We start from the raw sequence: 21,851 nt of genomic DNA on the forward strand, positions 1-21,851 counted from the left end.
ACATTATAAACATTATAAACTCATCATTATAAACGTCAGGCTCATAATGCTGAAGGATGTTTAAAATTAACCGTCTCCTCGCTTCACATTTATCATTTTTTATTTTATTAAGGTATAGAGGTATAAAATGTTTTCTTCGACCAGCACATGTTTCTTATTTTTTCTATTCATTGGGTTTCAGTCAAATAAAAAATCCTAAAATCCCGCGCAAGATTATTGCGCCCAAGGAAACATTTGACAAAACATGCATTCATGGAACAACTTAATTAATTGGCCATTGGCTATTAAATAATACAAACATTATTAGTTATATTAAAGGTCTGCACCCGGGGGCAATATAAGTGCTGTTTAATTGAGTTTCAAACAGTACAATTCTATTCACCTACTGTTCTTAAAGCAGATGATATAAAAAGGCCGATATGAGAGTCAATAAATCTCCTATTTAGACACTAAATCAGACCGAAAGCGAACTTGTTTGTGAACTGCTATTTGAACTGTTAAATTGTGTGAATTTATGGGGTAACGTTGTAGGCCTCATAACTAGATTAAGGGACAGAATCGGAGAAACCTTGAAACTCAAAGGAATCATTTAGAAGAATCAAAACCAAACAAAAAAGTTATTGAATTTAGGCGGCGGAGTCTGAATGTTGGACTCGATCTGATGAAGAGTCTGATCCGTTCTTCGGACGAAACGGTTTGGGATTTTAGAAAGACAGGACGCCCATTAATCCACTTGAATGGTTCATCATTTTTATTCCATAGGCCAGAAAAGCAGCGTCCATTATATTCAAAACTATTATGTGCCCAATGATTATCTTTTAATAATAACTTAATTCAATATATTTGTTAATATTATTATACATATTTGTAATAATAATAATTAACCGAGTTTGAGCAGAGCCTAATAATAAAAATAATAATAATGTTATTAATAATTATGTTTAAACATTTATCCTTTCAATATAATCCATTGCAGAATTTTTACTGTGACCCATTTATCATAAATACATACTAAATAATATAAAAAATAATAACTTTTACATCAACAACATTAATAAATTCATTAATAAATTCATCCACATCGAATTTGTTTCAACGTGGCCACTTGTGTGGTTTGGTAAAGTTTGGTTTGTATGTGTGTGTGTGTGTGTGTGTGTGTGTGTGTGTGTTTGTTTGCCATTGTTAATAATTCCATGGTCAGTTTGATTCCTATTGAGTGTAAAACACAAGTTGAATACGTTTTGGATTAATCCATTTTCTGTCTTCTTATCTTTTCATTTCCTCCATCCTCTCCTCTCCTCCCCGCCCCTCCTCTCCTCCCTCCTCCTCTCCTCCTCTCCTTCCTCCTCCTCTCCTCCCCTCCTCCCTCCTCCCTCCTCAGCTCTTCCTCCCTCGGCATGGACAAGAGCCTCCTGACGGCCGCCCCCAGCGACATCACCATGACGACCCCTGCCGGGCCCTACCACCCGCCTCCTCCTCCGCTGTCCCCGCCCCCGAGGCCGGCCCACCTCCACTCCTCGTCCTCCTCGCTGTCGTCCTCCTCCTCCTCCTCGCTGTCCTCCTGCTCCTCGGGGCTGAAGCCCAACCAGGTGGGGCAGGTGGTTCTGTACGGCGTGCCCATCGTGTCGCTGGTCATCGACTGCACCGAGCGCCTGTGCCTGGCCCAGATCTCCAACACGTTGCTGAAGAACTACAGCTACAACGAGATCCACAACCGCCGCGTGGCGCTGGGCATCACGTGCGTCCAGTGCACGCCCGTGCAGCTGGAGATCCTGCGGCGCGCCGGCGCCATGCCCATCTCCTCGCGGCGCTGCGGCATGATCACCAAGCGCGAGGCCGAGCGGCTCTGCAAGTCCTTCCTGGGGGAGAACTCGCCGCCCAAGCTGCCCGACAACTTCGCCTTCGACGTGTCGCACGAGTGCGCCTGGGGTTGCCGCGGCAACTTTGTGCCGGCGCGCTACAACAGCTCGCGGGCCAAGTGCATCAAGTGCTCCTACTGCAGCATGTACTTCTCCCCCAACAAGTTCATCTTCCACTCGCACCGCACGCCCGACGCCAAGTACACCCAGCCCGACGCCGCCAACTTCAACTCCTGGCGGCGCCACCTCAAGCTGTGGGAGAAGACCCCCCCGGACCACCTGGTGTTCGCCTGGGAGGACGTCAAGGCCATGTTCAACGGGGGCAGCCGCAAGAGGGCCCTGCCCTCGCCCTCCCACCCCCACGGGGGCAAGGGCCTGCCGCACATGATGACCTCTGACCTCCTGGGAGCGCAGAAGAGGGGTCGCTACGAGGAGGAGGAGGAGGAGCTGGACGGGGGGGGAGGAGGTGGAGGAGGAGGCGGAGGAGCCAAGAGGAGCTACCCCCTCATCCCGGTCCCCAGCAAGAGCTTCGGGGTGCTGCAGAAGTTCCCCCCGGCCTCCCTCTTCCCCTCCCCCTACTCCTTCCCCCCTTTCCCCCCCTTCACCTCCCACAAGAAGGAGGAGAACGAGGGGGCCAAGGGCACGGGGCTGTCGGGCTTCCTGTGGCCCGGCAGGAAGGACTCCTTCTACCCTCCCCCCTTCTGCATGTTCTGGCCCCCCCGCGCCACGCCCACCTACCTGCAGCCCCCCGCCCCCGCCCCCCTCTCCTCCTTCCTGGACCTGGCCGACCCCGCCGACCCCGTCGCCACGGGGACCGCCCTGGGCGGCTCGGCCCGCCCCGGTCTCTTCGACCCCGCGGAGTGCCCCCCTCCCCCGCTGACCTCCGAGAGCTGGCTCAAGCTGCTGGACACGCCCCCCCTCCAGAACAGGAAGTCCTACAGCTCGGCCTTCCGGCCCGTCGTCAAGGAGACCGTGGCAAAGATCCACGGCGGCGGAGGAGGCAGGGTCGCCGTGCCGACGGAGGAGGAGGAGGAGGAGGAGTTTGGCGGGACGGAGCTTCCGCGGCGGCGGCTGTCGCCCAGCAGCTGCAGCTACGCCAGCGAGAGCGGAGGAGAGGAGGGAGGAAGAGGAGGAGGAGGAGGAGGAGGAGGAGAGAGCGAGGAGGACGGGGAGGTGGACGTGGAGTCCTCCAAACAGGACGAGGAGGATGAGGAGCAGGAGGAGGAGAGGAGCTTAGTGAGGCCCGCCCACACCTCCTCCCTGTACCTGTCTGCTCCTGGCGAGGGAGGAGTCAAGGAGAGAGGCAGCACCTCCTCCCCTGCTCCCCCGTCCTCCTCCCCTGAAAGCCATCCCTCCTCATCCCCACCACCACCCCCACAGCAAGACAGCTCCCCCTACCAGGAGGTGAGTGTGTGGCTCCAATCTGGGTTCATTAAGCATGGCATTAGAATTGAAATAGAGAGAGAGAGAGAGAGAGAGAGAGAGAGAGAGAGAGAGAGAGAGAGAGAGAGTGACAGAAGAGAGAGAGAGAGAGCGTGAGAGAGAGAGAGAGAGAGAGAGAGAGAGAGAGAGAGAGAGAGAGAGAGAGAGAGATAATACAAACTTTTAAATTCCTCCAGATTTGGGACCAGTAGCCTCTGCCCACCTCGTCATATAGGAAAAGGAGAACATTACCCTGGGAACCAGACAAATCAGCCAGTTCATGTTTTATTGGCTCAGGCCAATGGTCTGGTCCCCCTTACATTCAGAGAGACTTCCAGCCAATCACAAACATTTATTGAAGATAGGGAGGGTTTGATACCATGACATTATAGAGGAGCACCATTGAGGCATTTTCATAAACAACCAAGATGGCTGTCACTGATGAGGAATGGTCTGTTGAATCCACTATTCCAACAGAATATCCCAAACTGGACGGTTGTTCACTAGAATATATGACGGTTGTTGGATGTTCTCTAAAGGAAGTACAAACAACTGCACTTAAAGCTTTCGGCACTTATCAGCCGTACTTCCAACAGATTTTGATAAAGGTTTAACTTCAGCGCTAGATCACAATTTATTGGTTGTAGGTTTGTCCAATGGCATCCAGAGGCAGTTTAGTGTGCACCTGGTGAGAAAAACATGAGCTGAGAGGTTCTGCACTACAACACATTTGTGAATTGGTCTGGAGCCGTTAGGCTAGGAGAATATACCAATATGCTCCCTATAACAGCAGATACACTGATAATTACTACCTGATACTTCCTCTCTAACAGTAGATAGATCTACTGATTAATACAACCTGATACTTCCTCTAACAGTTGATAGATATACAGATAAATACTACCTGATACTTCCTCTAACAGTAGATATGCTGATATATACTACCTGATACTTCCTCTAACAGTTGATAGATATACAGATAAATACTACCTGATACTTCCTCTAACAGTAGATATGCTGATAAATACTACCTGATACTTCCTCTAACAGGGGATATTCTCTCATATACTACCTGATACTTCCTCTTACAGGGGATATGCTGATAAATACTACCTGATACTTCCTCTAACAGTGGATATTCTCTCATATACTACCTGATACTTCCTCTAACAGTGGATATTCTCTCATATACTACCTGATACTTCCTCTAACAAGGCGTGTGTTTCCAGAAGGTTCCTAAGAGCAGAAGTGAAGGACTCCCTCCCTACGCTACGACGCACTCCTCCTCGCTGCCTGGTGAGAACACAAATACAACCACTGTTATGTACTCATAATATATATATTACAACGCAGTATTACACCTTATCACTGTTATGTACTAATAATATATATATATATATTACAACGCAGTGTTACAACCACTATTATATACTCATAATACAGTATATATATAGTACAAATAAGTATTACATCCTCAACATCTGTTATATACTCATAACATATAGTACTCAACAACACAGTATTACATCCTCAAACTCTATTATATACTCATTATATGTTATGGTTATATATATCATATATCAGCATGTTTACAAATCAAGTCAATATTCTTACATGTTGACACATTGTTATATATCTCTGATATACATTTGTGCATTATATGTATGTGGATTTCTTGAATCCATACATGTTTTAGCTTAATTTAGTGAAGATAAATAATTGCTCTTGGACGAACGCCAGTAGCATAGGAATTAAAAGAGTTTTAAGATTTAAGAATTTCTAAGTGAATTATTCGGGAATGTTGCGAAAATTGGTCAAATAAGTGTTTCATCCTGTGTGTGCACGGTCAGGCGTGGTCTATGCGCCTGTGCACACACACACACACACACACACACACACACACACACACACACACACACACAGACACACACACAGACACATACATAAATACCTACACACTTTTTTTTGGATAACTAGCTCAACCAATGAGCCATACTGAATCTTTCTCTCTCTCTCTCTCTCTCTCTCTCTCTCTCTCCCAGAAGAAGGAGAGAGCGAGTTCTTTTCAGCAGAGAACGACCCCTCAGCTCCGGACTATTGGAGAGAAAGCTCTGGTACGACCTGTCTGTCTGTCTGTCTGTCTGTCTGTCTGTCTGTCCGTCTGTCTGTCTGTCTTTCTGCCTCTCTGTCTGTATTTAAAAACAGCATAAGGCTTTACCGCTGTAACCTACAGACTACTTCACCACCTTCAATAATACTACACTTCAAAGTGAATTCGCTCTCCTCCAGGTTCCCTTAGTATGAGAGCGGATGAGGCTGTTATCTCTCTGGGAGGAAGACACGGGCAGAATTAGAAGATATCCTGGGAGGAACACTCCTTACCTTGTTGAGAGCAGAGGAGCAGAGGAAGGAGGAGGAGGAGAAAGCTAGAGAGAGGAGAAGAGAGAGTAGAGAGGAGGAGAGAGAGGAGGAGAGAGTGGAGAGATGGAATAAGGCGGGAAGAGTAGAGAGGAGGAGAGAAAAGAGGAGGGGAGGAGAGAGAAGAGTAGGGCAGAGAAGAGGAGAAGAGGAGGAGAGAGAAGAGGAGGAGAGAAGAGGAGGAGAGAGAAGAGTAGGGCAGAGAAGAGGAGAAGAGGAGGAGAGAGAAGAGGAGGAGAGGAAAAGAGAGGCGGAGAGAGAAGAGGAGGAGAGAAGAGGAGGAGAGAGAAGAGGATAGGGGAGTAGAGAGGAGGGGAATAAAGAGTGGTGGTGGGTCTGGGTTCGGGGGTCACCAGGGCATACTGTTGGCACCGGCCCGTTCTAGTTCACCGTCAGCTCCCAGATAAGCGCCACGCTTCAGTCTCCAGCCAGGCCCATATCGCCGCCGACGTAATTGGCTTTTTTCTTCATTGGCGCCGAAACGCCTTCCTATTCGAGAAAGATCGCAGCTTATTGCCTTTTTATATCTGTCAGGAAGACATTAAAAGTGCTTTATGACATCTGTGCCGACATTTGTGTCTGCCCCTGCCCCCCCGCCTCACGTACACACCGCCGTAATGATCCCCGTGCATAATGTATAATGTATTTCCAAAACTTACACGGAACAAATTAAATGAGACCACCTTGGCTGTGATTGCCAAACGGGTCCCCTGGCACCGGCAGCCCGACGTGATTAGAGCTCTGATTCCAGCGCTGTCTTTAAACTCTCCTCTGTTTCTAGGGAGAAACATAATCTCATTTTCCATTTATGTAATGCAAACCGCTTGGCGTTGACTATTCACGGTTAATTGACTGTCAAACGAGGTTGTTATCCCCGGGCCTTGTCTGCAAATGTGCTTGTCAAATGAGACAGAGGATAGGAGCTCTCCCTCTCTCTACCCCCTCCTCTCTCTCTCTCCCTCTCTCTACCCCCTCCTCTCTCTCTCTCCCTCTCTCTACCCCCTCCTCTCTCTTTCTCTCTCCCTCTCTCTCTCTCCCTATTTCTCCCTCTCTCTACCCCCTCCTCTCTCTCTCACCCTCTCTCTCTCTCTCTCTCTCTCTCTCTCCCTCTCTCTACCCCCTCCTCTCTCTCTCTCTCTCCCTCACTCTACCCCCTCCTCTCTCTCTCTCTCTCCCTCACTCTACCCCCTCCTCTCTCTTTCTCTCTCTCTCTCTCTCCCTCTCTCTACCCCCCTCTTCTCTCTCTCTTTCTCTCTCTCTCTTTCTCTCTCTGTCTCTCTCTCTCTCTCTATCCCTATTTCTCCCTCTCTCTACCCCCTCCTCTCTCTCTCTCTCTCCCTCACTCTACCCCCTCCTCTCTCTTTTTCTCTCTCTCTCTCTCCCTCTCTCTACCCCCTCTTCTCTCTCTCTTTCTCTCTCTCTCTCTCTGTCTCTCTCTCTCTCTCTCTCCCTATTTCTCCCCCTCCTCTCTCTCTCGCCCTCTCTCTCTTCTTTCCTCCACCTTTCTCTCTCGCTTTACTTCCTCCTCTCACTCTATCTCTCCCCCTCCCCTCTCTCTCTCTCTCTCTCTCTCTAACCCATCCTCTTTCTCTCCCTCCCCCCTACCTCCCCTCAAATCTCCTCCACTCTCTCTACCCCCTCTTCTCTCTCTCTTTCTCTCTCTCTCTTTCTCTCTCTGTCTCTCTCTCTCTCTCTATCCCTATTTCTCCCTCTCTACCCCCTCCTCTCTCTCTCTCCCTCACTCTACCCCCTCCTCTCTCTTTCTCTCTCTCTCTCTCTCCCTCTCTCTACCCCCTCTTCTCTCTCTCTTTCTCTCTCTCTCTCTCTGTCTCTCTCTCTCTCTCCCTATTTCTCCCTCACTCTACCCCTCCTCTCTCTCTCGCCCTCTCTCTCTTCTTTCCTCCACCTTTCTCTCTCGCTTTACTTCCTCCTCTCACTCTATCTCTCCCCCTCCCCTCTCTCTCTCTCTCTCTCTAACCCATCCTCTTTCTCTCCCTCCCCCCTACCTCCCCTCAAAACTACTCCACTCTCTCTGTCTCCGTCTCTCTCTCTCTCTAAACCATCTTCTTCCTCTCTCTCTCTCTCTCTCTCTCTCTCCTCTCTCTCTCTCTCTCTTCTTTCTCTCTCACCCCCCCTCTGCTCTCTCTCTCCCCCCTCCCCCCTCTGCTCTTTCTCACCCTTCCTCTGCTCTCTCTCTCTCTCTCTCTCTCTCTCTCTCTCTCTCTCTCTCTCTCTCTCTCTCTCTCTCCCCCTCCGCTTCCCCCCCCCCCCCCCGACCCTCTGGTCTAAATCAGACAAGGTGTAGTGGGCTGGGGGACATAAGCCAATGGGGGAGGAGGAGGACAGATTAAACATACTGAGTGTGCTGGATCGCTTCATTTACTGCGCTCCATTCCTCAGTGTCACAATTTAGGGGGAATCGTAAACAGTGGCAGAGAAAAGCAGTCATTTATAACCTGCTAGACTGGAGGGACAACAGCGATGTTTGTTATGAAGCCAAGACAGAAGCTACACGAACGCACACACACACACAAATGCACAAACACACACACACGCACGCACACACACACACACACACATTTTATTTTATTTTATACACCAAAGGCCATTTTTCTGTTCGAACATTCAGGTTCAGAGAAATATACCTCTACGCTTTATGATAGATAAAAGATGATAGACCTTATGATTCAAATCTGTCTGTATGTCTGTCTCCATGTCTGTCCGTCTGTCTATTTATAGCTCTGACTTTTGGTCTGTTTAACTATTCACATGTCAGTATGTCTTATCTGTGTGGTCATTAATCCACTAGTCCAGTTAACCTACTTAATTAGCGTAAGGAAGGCAAATTGACGTGGCGGGAAATGAGGAGACAGAAAGCAGCGCTGGAGCAGATTCCTCGGTGATAAGCTGACACCTAGCGGCACAGCGGGGTGGTGCACTGAGAGCCAGCAAATATAACCACCCCTAACCCTGCAGTGTTGGTGCTTTGCTCTACAAACTGATCTACACAGGGTTGATAACCCTTAACCCTAAAGTGCAATGCCCTACCATAGCCTGCAGTGTGTGAATGAGTTTGTTTCCTCTTGTGTTCCAGGTGAGCAGCAGCAGGGGGCGCCCTCCCCCAACCCCCTGAAGAAGGACGTCGCTAACATGGAGAAAGGTAGGCGGCCTATAGTCTAGTGTTGGTCTAACTCAACCTCCAGTCTAACTCCACATCTAGTCTAACTTTAGCTTTAGTCGAACTCTACCTCTAGTTTAACTCTACCTCTAGTCTAACTCTAACTTCAGCCTAACTCTAGCTTCAGCTTAACTCTACCTCTCGTCTAACTCGAGCTTCAGTTAAACTCTAGCTCTCTCACTCCAGAGGAACTCCAGAAGGTCCTCCTGGAGCAGATTGACTTCAGGAGGCGGCTTGAGCAGGAGTTCCACGCCCTGAAGGGCACCTCCCCGTTTCCTGTGTTCCGTAAGTCTACTTCCTGTCTTCTCCCTTTATTCATACTTCCTTTTTCAATCTGTCTTTATTGTCCTTCTTCCTGTCTGTCTGTCTGTCTGTCTGTCTGTCTGTCTGTCTGTCTGCCTGTCTGCCTGTCCCTGTTTGCCTGTCTGTCTTTTTGTCTGTGTCTCCCTGTCTGCCTGTCTGTATGTCTGTCTGCCTGTCACCCTGTCTGTCTGTCTGTTAGTAAAATGTTTTCTTCTTTGGTTTCCAGATAATTTCCAAGACCAGATGAAAAGAGAGTTGGCCTACAGAGAAGAAATGGTTCAACAGCTGCAGATGGTAAGAACTCAATCAGCCATTTATTCAGGAATAGTGTGCCTAATTGATCAACCAATTAACCCTAATGAGTATATCAGTATAGTATTTAGATGTATAAAAGCTCTTCTTCTTTTCCAGATACCGTATGCAAACATCTTGAGGAAGGAGAAACTCAGCTCGCACCTCAACAAGTAAGTCCTTTAGTGCTGGATTTGAATATAGAATGGCTTTAATTGAACCTCAACCAAGCTGAATAAAGAGAAACACCAGAGCTCCAGTGGTAACCCTGGCATTAAGGACATGTTCCCTAATGTTCTTTCTTTCTTTGTCCTGCCAGGTGAATACTCCTCCAAACCTGGAAAAAAAAGAAAACAGAATTTGGTCGGCACATCCTTCTGGAATGTAGTGAGACAACCACAAAAAGAAACACAAGATTATAAACTGTAAATATATAAATATATTTCCAAATTAAAAAAAATAAGATATTGATGCGTTCTGGACACTTTTTGGAGGGTGTGACGCCATCTCTATACTGTGCCGTTTGTAGAAATCCTACCTCAGACCAAGAAACTAGCCTTGAGCTAACAACCTCAATGGCTAGCCTCGAGCCAAAGAGCTCAAATCTTGGTCAGCCTCGAGCTAAAAAGCAAAACTCTAAACTAAATGATAAGTTAGCCTCAGGCTAACTTACTAAATGTGAGGTGAGCCTTCAGTTAATAAGCTTAACACTATGTTAACCTCAAGCTTACTAATTAAATGCTTTGCTAGCCTCAAGCTAATGAGAAAAACACTATGAAAGCCTCAATCTTATTTGCTAAATGCTATGTTAGCCTAAAGATAGCAAGCTAAATGCTAGGGTTGCCTCGATCTTGCTAGGCTGGGTGACTCCAAAGCTTTATTGGAAAACAAAATGGCAACAGGAAGAGGGATGTGATCCAGCTCCAACTGTGACAATGGAAACGTGAGAAAACGACAGATGGGCAAACAGAGAACAAAAGTCACGTTGAAATGACGAGTCTAACTCGTCGCCCAAACTCCACATTTTCAAGCACAGTATTATATACTACTGCATACATTATAAACTATTGGAATCCTAAAGGCACCGACTTCTGGATCTGGACCGAGCCTCCACAGCCAAAACAAGCTGACCCTTGTAAAAAAAACATTATTTCCTGTAACTATTATGCTGGTCAGAAGAAGTTGTGCTTGGTACCGACCACGGATCGGGTTGTCAGGACTCTTGACAACACCAAGATTGACTCTTAGGTGTCTGGTTTGCTTTCTACACATTTTGTAAAGCACACAATGGACGGCTTTAGCTAGCAACTGGGGGCCCAAATGGAACAATATTAATTGTGAGGTCTAACTTATTCCTTGTACATAAACATGTAAATACCACGACTGTACAGAAGTTCATACGTGAAGATGTTACACTCTTTGTGTTTGTACGTTTATTTGAGAATAAAGTTTAGTATATTATTTATTTATTTATTTATTACCATGTAAAAAAAAATATTATAAGGATGCATGGTAGTGGTTGTGGTGATGTAATTTCATAACGAAGGAAGGGGCTTATGTGATGATGTCAAAACGAAGGTAGGCGCTCATGTGATCACGTCCTGAAGGATGGGGGGGTGGGGATTATGTTATTGTCATAAAGGAGGGCGGGGCTTATTTGATCATGTCATAACCAGAGGGCGGGGCTTATGGTGATTATGGTGATGATGTCATATTGAGGGGAATACAGCTCCTTGTGGGCAAGAGTGAATACATGAATATTGTTATCACTATAAACTGTTCTAACCCCAATGCAAATGTATTGAAAATGTTCTTTCTCAACTATTTATGTGGATAAATAAAGTCTATATACAATCGGAGTTTGAATAGTATTCATTCGGTCAAAAAACATACAGAGCAACAAATTTGTTGCAGTTTTCCAGTGGAAAAAGAAAGAAAGAAAACCGAACATATTAACATAACATAAATTTCCAACAGAGCAGTAGAGTAGAGACCCAGGTAGAGACCCAGGGGGTAGAGACCCAGGGGGTAGATACCCAGGTAGAGACCCAGGGGGTAGAGACCCAGGTAGAGACCCAGGTAGAGACCCAGGTAGAGACCCTGGGGGTAGAGACCCAGGGGGTAGAGACCAAGGTAGAGACCCAGGTAGAGACCCAGGGGGTAGAGACCCAGGTAGAGACCCAGGTAGAGACCCAGGTAGAGACCCTGGGGGTAGAGACCCAGGGGGTAGAGACCCAGGGGTCAGAGACCCAGGTAGAGACCCTGGGGGTAGAGACCCAGGGGGTAGAGACCCAGGGGGTAGAGACCCAGGTAGAGACCCAGGGGGTAGAGCCCAGGGGGTAGAGACCCAGGGGATAGAGACCCAGGGGGTAGAGACCCAGGAGGTAGAGACTCAGGGGGTAGAGACCCAGGGGGTAGAGACCCAGGTAGAGACCCTGGGGGTAGAGACCCAGGGGGGTAGAGACCCAGGGGGTAGAGACCCAGGTAGAGACCCAGGGGGGTAGAGACCCAGGGGGGTAGAGACCCAGGGGGTAGAGACCCAGGTAGAGACCCAGGTAGAGACCCAGGGGTTAGAGACCCAGGTAGAGACCCAGGGGGTAGAGACCCAGGGGGTAGAGACCCAGGTAGAGACCCAGGGGGTAGAGACTCAGGGGGTAGAGACCCAGGGGCTAGAGACCCAGGTAGAGACCCAGGGGGTAGAGACCCAGGTAGAGACCCAGGGGGTAGAGACCCAGGTAGAGACCCAGGTAGAGACCCAGGGGGTAGAGACCCAGGGGGTAGAGACCCAGGGGGTAGAGACCCAGGTAGAGACCCAGGTAGAGACCCTGGGGGTAGAGACCCAGGTAGAGACCCAGGGGGTAGAGACCCAGGGGGTAGAGACCCAGGTAGAGACCCAGGGGGTAGAGACCCAGGTAGAGACCCAGGGGGTAGAGACCCAGGTAGAGACCCAGGGGGTAGAGACCCAGGGGGTAGAGACCCTACATAAAGACCTAATATGTATCAAGAGAGGTACTTCAAGCAGAAATATAGTTTGGTCTTCTCACCAATGGGTTCTGAGTTTGTGTTTGGTTCATACCCACTAAAAAGGAAATGTACTGCTTTGGATTGGTTCTTATGGAAAGTCCTGTGCCCGTTGAAAACAGGCCAGTTGTGAACGGGCCGATTGCTTTGCCTCCGGTATTGCTGACTGCAGCTTTCTCTAAAACTGCTCCTCCAAACAACTTCTCACTCGACGCTGCACTTCCTTGGGCACTCAGCGATACACCCCGCAAGTGTGTAGTCGATTGGGTGAGAAAATCGAAGGACAGCGAGACATACAGATACTTGGTCATCAATAAGGCGATTGTCCTAATCCCGGGACTTCTGTTTCATTGTGCTGAGACGCTACTGCTGATGTTACATCTACGTGTGGTTCCACGTCGGGTCGTGATAAACAGTATTATCTTTGATTTGTAAACGGTCAATTTAACTATCGGTCTGTCTGTCTGTTTGTGTAATAAACCAAAGTGAGTTTGAACATTAATGACCAGGGAGGTCCGCCCATGAAGTGTTGTCCTGCTCCATTCACGTGCCCCAAGTTGTTTCATTTATCTGAATTGTGGCTTTGTCAATAATCTCCATATGCTGAGTTATCACCAACAGGGCTCCGCTAAGCCCTGCAAACCTTTTTATTAACGCTGGTGTCCGTCCTAAATGTGCAGAGCAGGGAGAGAGGGATCTGCTGGGATTACTAGCATATGTTGATCAGGGGGGTTTACTTTGATCTACGATTAGAGTTGATCTGGGGGGGGGGTGAGGACCTAAGGGGACCACCAACCTTATGTATTTCACAGGTTGGGGGTCAATTGTGAGTTTATTTTCTTTGTTGGAGAGGACTGAGGCATTGCAGTAAACAATACACAATTTCAACAGACAGTTTGGTTATTTCTTTCCACAGAATAAATGGTATTCATTCCTTAATCTATCATTCACTATTTCTCTTTTTAATGGGATTATCAGGCTTCTTTTCAAATTCTCAAGACATTGTTGAGCCCCCAGCATCCTCTGGGCTGGAGACACTAGGACACGAAGTTAACATTGATGACATCACTGCTGCCGTCTGTGAAGCAGGTACGAGTCTACAGCCCAAGGGCAAGTAAAAGATCCAAATAATACAGAAGGACTGCTGAGATATAGACATCATTCCTTGAAACACAGCACCAGCATGAAGCTAACAATTATTTCCGTATGTTTTGCAGTATAACTCAATATGTCAATATTTCAATGGGCATTAACCAGTAGAGTCACATTTGTGAAGACACAAAAAAAGTGAAACCATCAAAATGTAGTTTTAAAGGCCACTATCAATTTTAAAAAAGAAGACTAGTTGTAGTATTCGTTAAACTAAACTGTTGTTTATGAGGCAGATAGAGTAATAATGTAATAAAATAATACCTTGTAAACGACAACACTGTTTTTTGGGAGTAAGATAACAGGAGAAGGCAGTGTATTGGAGAGAACGAATGCAAAGAGGATTCATTTTAAAGTGGCAGCCTTTAGCCTGCATAATACCTTCCTCTGTTTTAAGTCCAAATGCCCCAAAAAGAGCCTTAATGCAATCCATCTGTTAGTTGTTATTGGGATGGGATGAATATGTTTTTTTACTAATGAATGATTAAGGGCTCAAAGATAACCCTCTTACATTTCACATTCATTGGGACAAAAACCATGAGCGACATCGCAAAATAATATGTTTTCCATACATGATGTTCCAAAAACACTCACAGATGACCCGCACAGGCCTGCCATGAAATCACACCCAGTGAATTCAGCCCAGCTGTAGTACACCCTATGATCGACAGAGGGGGTGGGTTCATATTGGTCCTGTTGTAGCAACCAGCAAAGAAAAAACAACATCTAGGTGAGGGTTGAATCTTAAATCTCCTTGCTTCACAACAAACATGCTAATACTTTTCAGAGAGTGCACGTCGCTTCTGTATTGTTCAATTGAACGATATGTCAACCAAACTGCGATCATGCATCGCGTTTGTTGCAGACATCTCACGGGCAAATCCCGCGAGATCTGAGAGGGTGAGACGGACAGGTCATTTAAGTGGTCGAGAGCCAGGAAATATTCTCGTTGTTGCATTCATATTTCATATTTAGTCTTTACAACAAGCTGCCGATCGAATCAAGAAGGGATAGTAGGGATACAATTGTAGTATACAGATTTTTGAATCACTATCTACTCACTTATGTAGGCCTCTCTCTCTCTCTCTCTCTCTCTCTCTCTCTCTCTCTCTCTCTCTCTCTCTCTCTCTCTCTCTCACTCTCCGTCCTCTCACGGAAGAAATCCATGCTGAAATCCATATAATCTATAACATATGACGTTGATCATTTTCAATATCTCCTTTTCCTTTCCCTCAGTGTTGAGGATGTTTATTGGGATTAAGATCCGCTCGTTGTAGCCACATACTGATCTGTCCACAGCACAAAGACAACGGGGTCTAAGTAATAATAATAATAATCATAATAAAACATCTAAAAAGCCAATCCTAAAATCAGTTTATTGGCTCCAACATTGGAGGTTCAATTCGGCGACCTAATCTGCTACTACCGATGAGAATTATGATTATTAAAGAGTAATCTTTAAAGAATAAATGATGAACAAATGCATAATATGCATAATAAATCCTGATTCAGATCGTTTATAGTGAGTGATTAAGGAGAGAGATGGGCTCCACACGTCCCGAGTCCTCCAGTCTGAAACCACCAACACCATAATGCTTTTTTGCAGAAATATTTCTAGTTTCAATGCTCAATTGGAATGTAATTTATTACAACAGTTGATTGTCCATCAACTGTTGTATTATCCTTCTTGTGTATGCGTTGAACTTTATTGTATACTAATATGGATTATATTATATTATAATATCGATTTTATTATAGTAATATAGTTACAAAATATATAGTATTCTAACGAGACTTCCTAAATAGATATTTGACTCACTCTCTACTCACTATGTAGGCCTCTCTCTCTCTCTCTCTCTCTCTCTCTCTCTCTCTCTCTCTCTCTCTCTCTCTCTCTCTCTCTCTCTCTCTCTCTCAGCAATTGTAAAGGCAAGAACTTGCACCCAAGATCAATAAATACATAAAGATGAAGGCCAGAATCTTTGCGTTTTGCGGGGGATTATGTTAGCCACCAGTGTGTGAGCCGCAACATTTCTGTGGTCATTTCAGCACAAATGCAGTTTTTATGTAATGTATACGTGGATGGCGTTGGCTGTCGCCTTGCATGGTTGACTCTGCCGTCGGTGTGTCAATGTGTGTATTAACCCATGTAAGTCGCTTTGGATAAAAGCGTCTGCTAAATGCCCTAATTGTAATTGTAATGGCATATACATAACCTAATTCTCCAGTGAGTGGACCTTGTGGTTCTACTCCTGTTGACTCCTCCCCCGGCCCCTCCTATAGTTCTCCTCGTGCTGGTTCTCCTGGTTCTGCTCCCACTGGTTCCCAGTATGTCAGGCAGGAGGGGCCTAAGGGCGGTGCTGGTGGACCTGAGCGGGACGCTGCATATCGAGAACACGGCCGTAGCAGGAGCCCAGGAGGCTCTGAGCAGGTGGGCCCACACTGTCAGGAGGACCGCTTTACTAGAAGTTTACTGTTTAAAGGTGGACTGTAGTAAACCCTAAAGTTTACTGTTTAAAGGTGGGGTGTAGTAAACCCTAAAGTTTACTGTTTAAAGGAAGAGTGTAGTAAACCCTAAAGTTTACTGTTTAAAGGTAGGGTGTAGTAAACCCTAAAGTTTACTGTTTAAAGGTGGACTGTAGTAAACCCTAAAGTTTACTGTTTAAAGGTAGGGTGTAGTAAACCCTAAAGTTTACTGTTTAAAGGAAGAGTGTAGTAAACCCTAAAGTTTACTGTTTAAAGGTAGAGTGTAGTAAACCTTTAAGTTTACTGTTTAAAGGTAGAGTGTAGTAAACCCTAAAGTTTACTGTTTAAAGGTAGAGTATTAAACCCTAAAGTTTACTGTTTAAAGGTAGAGTGTAGTAAACCTTAAAGTTTACTGGTTAAAGGTAGAGTGTAGTAAACCCTAACATTTACTGTTTAAAGGTAGAGTGTAGTAAATCTTAAAGTTTACTGTTTAAAGGTAGAGTGTAGTAAACATTAAAGTTTACTGTTTAAAGGCAGTGTGTTGTAAACCTTAAAGTATACTGTTTAAAGGTAGAGTGTAGTAAACATTAAAGTTTACTGTTTAAAGGCAGTGTGTTGTAAACCTTAAAGTATACTGTTTAAAGGTAGAGTGTAGTAAACCTTAAAGTTTACTGTTTAAAGGTAGAGTGTAGTAAACCCTAAAGTTTACTGTTTAAAGGTAGAGTGTAGTAACCCCTAAAGTTTACTGTTTAAAGGTAGAGTGTAGTAAACCCTAAAGTTTACTGTTTAAAGGTAAAGTGTAGTAAACCTTAAAGTTTACTGTTTAAAGGTAGAGTGTAGTAAACCCAAAAGTTTACTGTTTAAAGGTAGAGTGTAGTAAACATTAAAGTTTACTGTTTAAAGGTAGAGTGTAGTAAACCCTGAAGTTGACTTTTTAAAGGTAGAGTGTAGTAAACCTCAAAGTTGAAAAATTAAAGGTAGCGAGCACCGTGTACATTTACTGAAGAACAGGAGTGTTTGTAATGTTAGGGGCCCGATACAGTCCCCTAAGGGACAGGGGAGTTCTTTTTATGTCAGGGGCCCGGTCCCCTGAGTACAGGTAAGTTTGTAATGTCAGGGGCCCATGAGGAACAGGAGAGTTTTTATTGTCAGGGGCCCCTGAGGAACAGGAGAGTTTCTAATGTCAGGGGCCCCTGAGGAACAGGAGAATTTTTAATGTCAGGGGCCCCTGAGGATCCGGAGTGTTTGTAATGTTAGGGGCCCCTGAGGGACAGGAGAGTTTGTTATGTCAGGGGCCCCTGAGGGACAGGAGTCTGTAATGTTAGCAGCCCCTGATGAACAGGAGAGTCTGTAATGTTAGGAGCTGTCACACCAAATTTGCACCGGGTACGTAATCCATACGTAATCCATTCCAAACCTGCCTGGCAACAGATGATCGCGGACGATCGCGTCGATTGACGTAGGAAGGTTCAAGAAAATTCGCGGTTAAACACTCGGTTTACTACACATTAAACACAGAGGTTACTAGCTAAATTTGATTAAACAATTAAATGCAATACAAATATAAAGTTAGGAACGCTAATAAATGTAATTTGTCACACCAAATTTGTACCGGGTACGTAATCCATACGTAATCCATTCCAAACCTGCCTGGCAACAGATGATCGTGGACGATCGCGTTGATTGACGTAGGAAGGTTCAAGAACATTCGCAAAGTCGTTCATTGAGTTCAAGAACATTCGCGAAGTCGCTCATTGAGTTCAAGAACATTCGCGAAGTCGTTCATTGAGTTCAAGAACATTTGCGAAGTCGTTCATTGAGCGCGACAAGACAGATAGCCCTAACTTTACAAATTACAATTATAAGGGTTCCTAACTTTATATTTGTATTGCATTTAATTGTTTAATCGAATTTAGCTAGTAACCTCTGTGTTTAATGTGTAGTAAACCGAGTGTTTAACCGCGAATGTACTTGAACCTTCCTACGTCAATCGACGCGATCGTCCGCGATCATCTGTTGCCAGGCAGGTTTGGAATGGATTACGTATGGATTACATACCCGGTACAAATTTGGCACCCGGTACAAATTTGGTGTGACAGAGCCCCTGAGGAACAGGAGAGTCTGTAATGTTAGGGGCCCGGGGACCTAAGCTAAAGACCTCTCTGCGTTCCTCCTGGTCAGGCTCCGCCAGGCCGCGGTGGCCGTGAGGTTTGTGACGAACACGACTAAGGAGTGTAAGAGGAATCTTCTGGAACGCCTGCGACGCCTGAACTTTGACCTCCAGGTAATGTAGACAATGGCATGTGTGTGTTTGACACACACAAACACACACACACACACGTACACACACACACACACACACACACACACACACACACACAAACCGGTTGCGAAAGAATCACAAACAGTCCAAACTTTGTTGAATTCTGTTTAATGTGCTTATCCAGGCTGGTTCTATTAACCTGCTTTGTTATGGAATGCAGTTAGTATACTTTTAAATATATTTATACATGTAGAGCCCTATCTTGCATCCAGCACAATTGACTTTCTACACCGACGCATGTATCTTTGCTAGTTTGCTCCCGGCGAAAAGCCGATTTTCCCCCGCAGCAAACCTGCGCCACTAAACTTACACCCTGAGAGGTGTGTCGGCGAAAAGCAGAGGCGTGTTCCAGCGCAAATGATACATGGTGCTATCTTACAGATCGATGAAGCAGTTGCGCAACTGACCGACAAATACCTGGTCTAAGTGCACTAGCGGATAGCGCAGTTGGTGTTGCTATTTTGACCTACCATGGCAGTTCGAAACTGCAACATTTTTTACATAGGGGCTGCATGAATGAACACTGTAGTAGGCTATGCCATGCGTTAAAATAATAATATTAATAATAATAATAATAATAATGATAAACTCGAGTTAAGTAGGCTATATCCCAGCCTTCCAAAACAAAATCTTGTTTTAGGGTAAATGATAACGTTGGTTAAATTATTTTGGAAAGAACAGCTGATACAGCGGTAATAAGTTGTATTTAAATCAATGCATCTGGAAACACTAGCCTAGCTCCGCCTGCCTAAGTACTTCCGCTCAATTTGAATTTCCCTTCAGTACTACGTCTAGGGCTGTTTCCCAAATTGAAGGCTGCAGCCTTGCTAGAACACTTCCTTGCTGGTCGCGTCCTATGGACATGGGGCTAGAGTGCTGTGCTAGTGCTAGTGTTTGTAGCGTTCAGAGTTTGGAACGACTCGCTAGTGTGGAAGCGCTTCCGCTTCCGCTTTTTAATATTGCTCCAGTGTTAAATATTTTTATATTTTAATTCTTGAAATTGTTATTGGCGACAGTAGTTTGTTTTAACACAACCTACTTACATATTAAAACAAATCAATCCATGCAAAATATAGCCTATCATTAATTGCAAAAACGTTTGAAAGAAATCGCGCAGGTTAATTTTTGCATTGACATGATTAATCTATAAAAAGCAATACAGCACAAAATATTTCTGAAAACGTTCAAATAACTTCACTTGTGTAAAGCAATGTGTATTGCTTTCTATAGGCAATTTTTGAATATCCCACGCAGCGTGTGAACGCAAAGGATTGTGGGTATTTTGGCTCGTTGAGGATCCATCGATGCATCCTTGAAAAATCTCGGAATTCTCAAAAATAAAGGACGCAAAAAGGGCGCGGATTTCCGAGTGTTTTTTTTTTTTTTTTTTTCAATTTCCATATAACAGCCTATATGTTTTATTACAGGAAGAGGAGATTTTCACATCACTGAGTGCAGCCAGGAGATTGGTTGAGCAGAACCATCAGCGACCTCTCCTATTGGTGGAGGACAGCGCCCTGGAAGACTTTGCCGGTACAAGGACAGAAGCATGTTGGTCATGTATTGATAAATTAGGAGGTCTTATAGGTCGCCTGTATGCCAATATCAGTATGTGTGTGTGTTGTGTGTGTGTGTGTGTGTGTGTGTGTGTGTGTGTGTGTGTGTGTGTGTGTGTGTGTGTGTGTGTGTGTGTAGGTCTAGATACGTCCAACCCTAACACTGTAGTGGTGGGCCTCGCTCCTCAACACTTCAACTACCAGACGCTGAACACAGCCTTCAGGTAACCCTTCATCTAGTCCATTACTCTCAGCTCTGTTCTAGAGAGAGAGAGAGAGGGGGAGAGAAAGAGAGAGAGAGGGAGAGAGAGAGAGAGAGAGAGGCAGACAGAGAGACAGAGGCAGAGAGAGATGTTAATGTTGTTAATGTTGTTGATATTGTCGTTGTGGATGTTGTTGTTGTTCTTAATTTTGTTATTGACGTTGTTGTTAATGTTGGTGATGTTGTTGTTGTGTGTTGTTGATGTAAATGTTTTCGATGTTGTTGTTAATGTTGATATTGTTGTTAATGATGTTCATGATGTTGATAGTGTTATTGTTGATGTTCTTGTTGATGTTGTGGTTAATGTTGTTGTTGATGTTGTTGTGGATGCAGGCTGGTGTTGGAAGGCGCCCCCCTAGTGGCGGTCCACAAGGCCCGGTACTACCAGCGAGAGGATGGCCTGGCCCTGGGCCCCGGGCCCTTTGTCACCGCCCTGGAGTACGCCAGCGGCCGCAGCGCCGTGGTCGTGGGGAAACCCCAGGAAACGTTCTTCACTCAGGTCCCGGACTGCACTCATAGGATCATATCCTGGCTTGATTATTATCATCTTATTCTTCTTTAATACAACTCTACCCATAAATTAGGGCTTAACCAGTTCTTAACAGGGAAGACAGCTGTATCACAGGTGAAGCGGTTGTCATGGTTACGTCTGTTTCCAGGTCCTGTCTGAGCTGGGATGCAGCCCCGGTGAAGCGGTCATGATAGGAGACGTGAGTCAGAAGAGAGCGGTTTTCTTCACCTAAGGGTTCAAGTACATCATATTTAGGTCTCAAAACCGGCCTTTTCAGGTTATTTTGTTTGCGTCTATCTCTCAAATGTATCTCTCATAAACCTCCTGTCTTGTCTGTCCTGTCCTGATAGGACGCCAGAGATGATGTGGGAGGGGCCCAGAATGCAGGGATGAGGGGCATCTTGGTGCGGACCGGTGAGTTGGGCCCCTTCCTTCAGTTCCTTTCTCCTCTTACTGGACTGAGTGGAGATCTTCAAAACATGTATAAATATGTGTTAATCTCTGCCTTCTGTGTGTTAAAGACATTATGTGGTTAGTAGTCATTGTGCTTGGGGGCTGTTTGTCAATTAAATCCAGTATTGTGTTCTACCTCTGCAGGTAAATACCGAGTAGGGGATGAGAGTAAGATCAGCCCTGGCCCCTACCTCACCTGTGACAGCTTCCCCGACGCTGTGGACCACCTGCTGAAGGACCTGCTCTGACCAAAACTACACATAAACAACTACAATAAGACAGCATTTCAGCAATAAGAACCATCCCCCAAAAACCACAAATCCAGCATGTAGAACTATAAATATAACCATCCCCCAAACTGCAAATCCAGCTTTTAGTAAGGACCACATCATAAAAAGACAGTATCCAAACCATTATTAAATGTACATATAATAATAGTAGTTATATCAAAATACCAGCTACTAAATCATGGTGTCAAATGTCTAATGGAATTTTAATAAAGACCTCAGAACCTTGAGTATTTTCATTTTTATTGATCATTTATTAACTAAATTACAACTTCACAGTAGAAAGCAGAGAAGCATGTGCAAATATTAGCAGTAGTGTGTTGCTCTCTCTCTTTATTGCTCTTATACAGAC

General features: G+C 45.5%; 2 protein-coding genes across 4 annotated transcripts; both read left to right on the top strand.

Moving 5' to 3' along the window:
- Positions 1–1,397: 1,397 nt before the first annotated feature.
- skor2 (SKI family transcriptional corepressor 2) lies at positions 1,398–9,648 on the top strand (the record flags this gene model as incomplete). Its single annotated transcript, XM_079755893.1, has 7 exons — positions 1,398–3,263; positions 4,511–4,577; positions 5,324–5,395; positions 8,794–8,859; positions 9,064–9,162; positions 9,407–9,474; positions 9,592–9,648. The coding sequence occupies 7 exons, from the start codon at positions 1,398–1,400 to the stop codon at positions 9,646–9,648; spliced, it is 2,295 nt and encodes a 764-aa protein (XP_079612019.1).
- Positions 9,649–14,344: 4,696 nt separating this feature from the next.
- hdhd2 (haloacid dehalogenase-like hydrolase domain containing 2) lies at positions 14,345–21,715 on the top strand. 3 transcript variants are annotated; one of them, XM_079756008.1, is made up of 9 exons: positions 14,345–14,371; positions 15,925–16,072; positions 18,289–18,391; positions 19,858–19,963; positions 20,126–20,210; positions 20,582–20,747; positions 20,908–20,958; positions 21,110–21,173; positions 21,357–21,715. In XM_079756008.1, the coding sequence occupies exons 2-9, from the start codon at positions 15,972–15,974 to the stop codon at positions 21,458–21,460; spliced, it is 780 nt and encodes a 259-aa protein (XP_079612134.1). In that variant the 5' UTR covers positions 14,345–14,371; positions 15,925–15,971; the 3' UTR covers positions 21,461–21,715. The 3 variants fall into 3 exon arrangements, with proteins under 3 accessions (XP_079612134.1, XP_079612136.1, XP_079612135.1); XM_079756009.1 differs by lacking the exon at positions 14,345–14,371 and adding an exon at positions 15,781–15,790; XM_079756010.1 differs by lacking the exon at positions 21,357–21,715 and having other exon boundaries at positions 20,908–20,993; positions 21,110–21,128.
- The last annotated feature ends 136 nt before the right edge of the window (positions 21,716–21,851 follow it).

This window comes from Pollachius pollachius, assembly GCF_949987615.1.
Source record: "Pollachius pollachius genome assembly, chromosome: 18".
NCBI classification, from domain to species: Eukaryota; Metazoa; Chordata; class Actinopteri; order Gadiformes; family Gadidae; genus Pollachius; species Pollachius pollachius.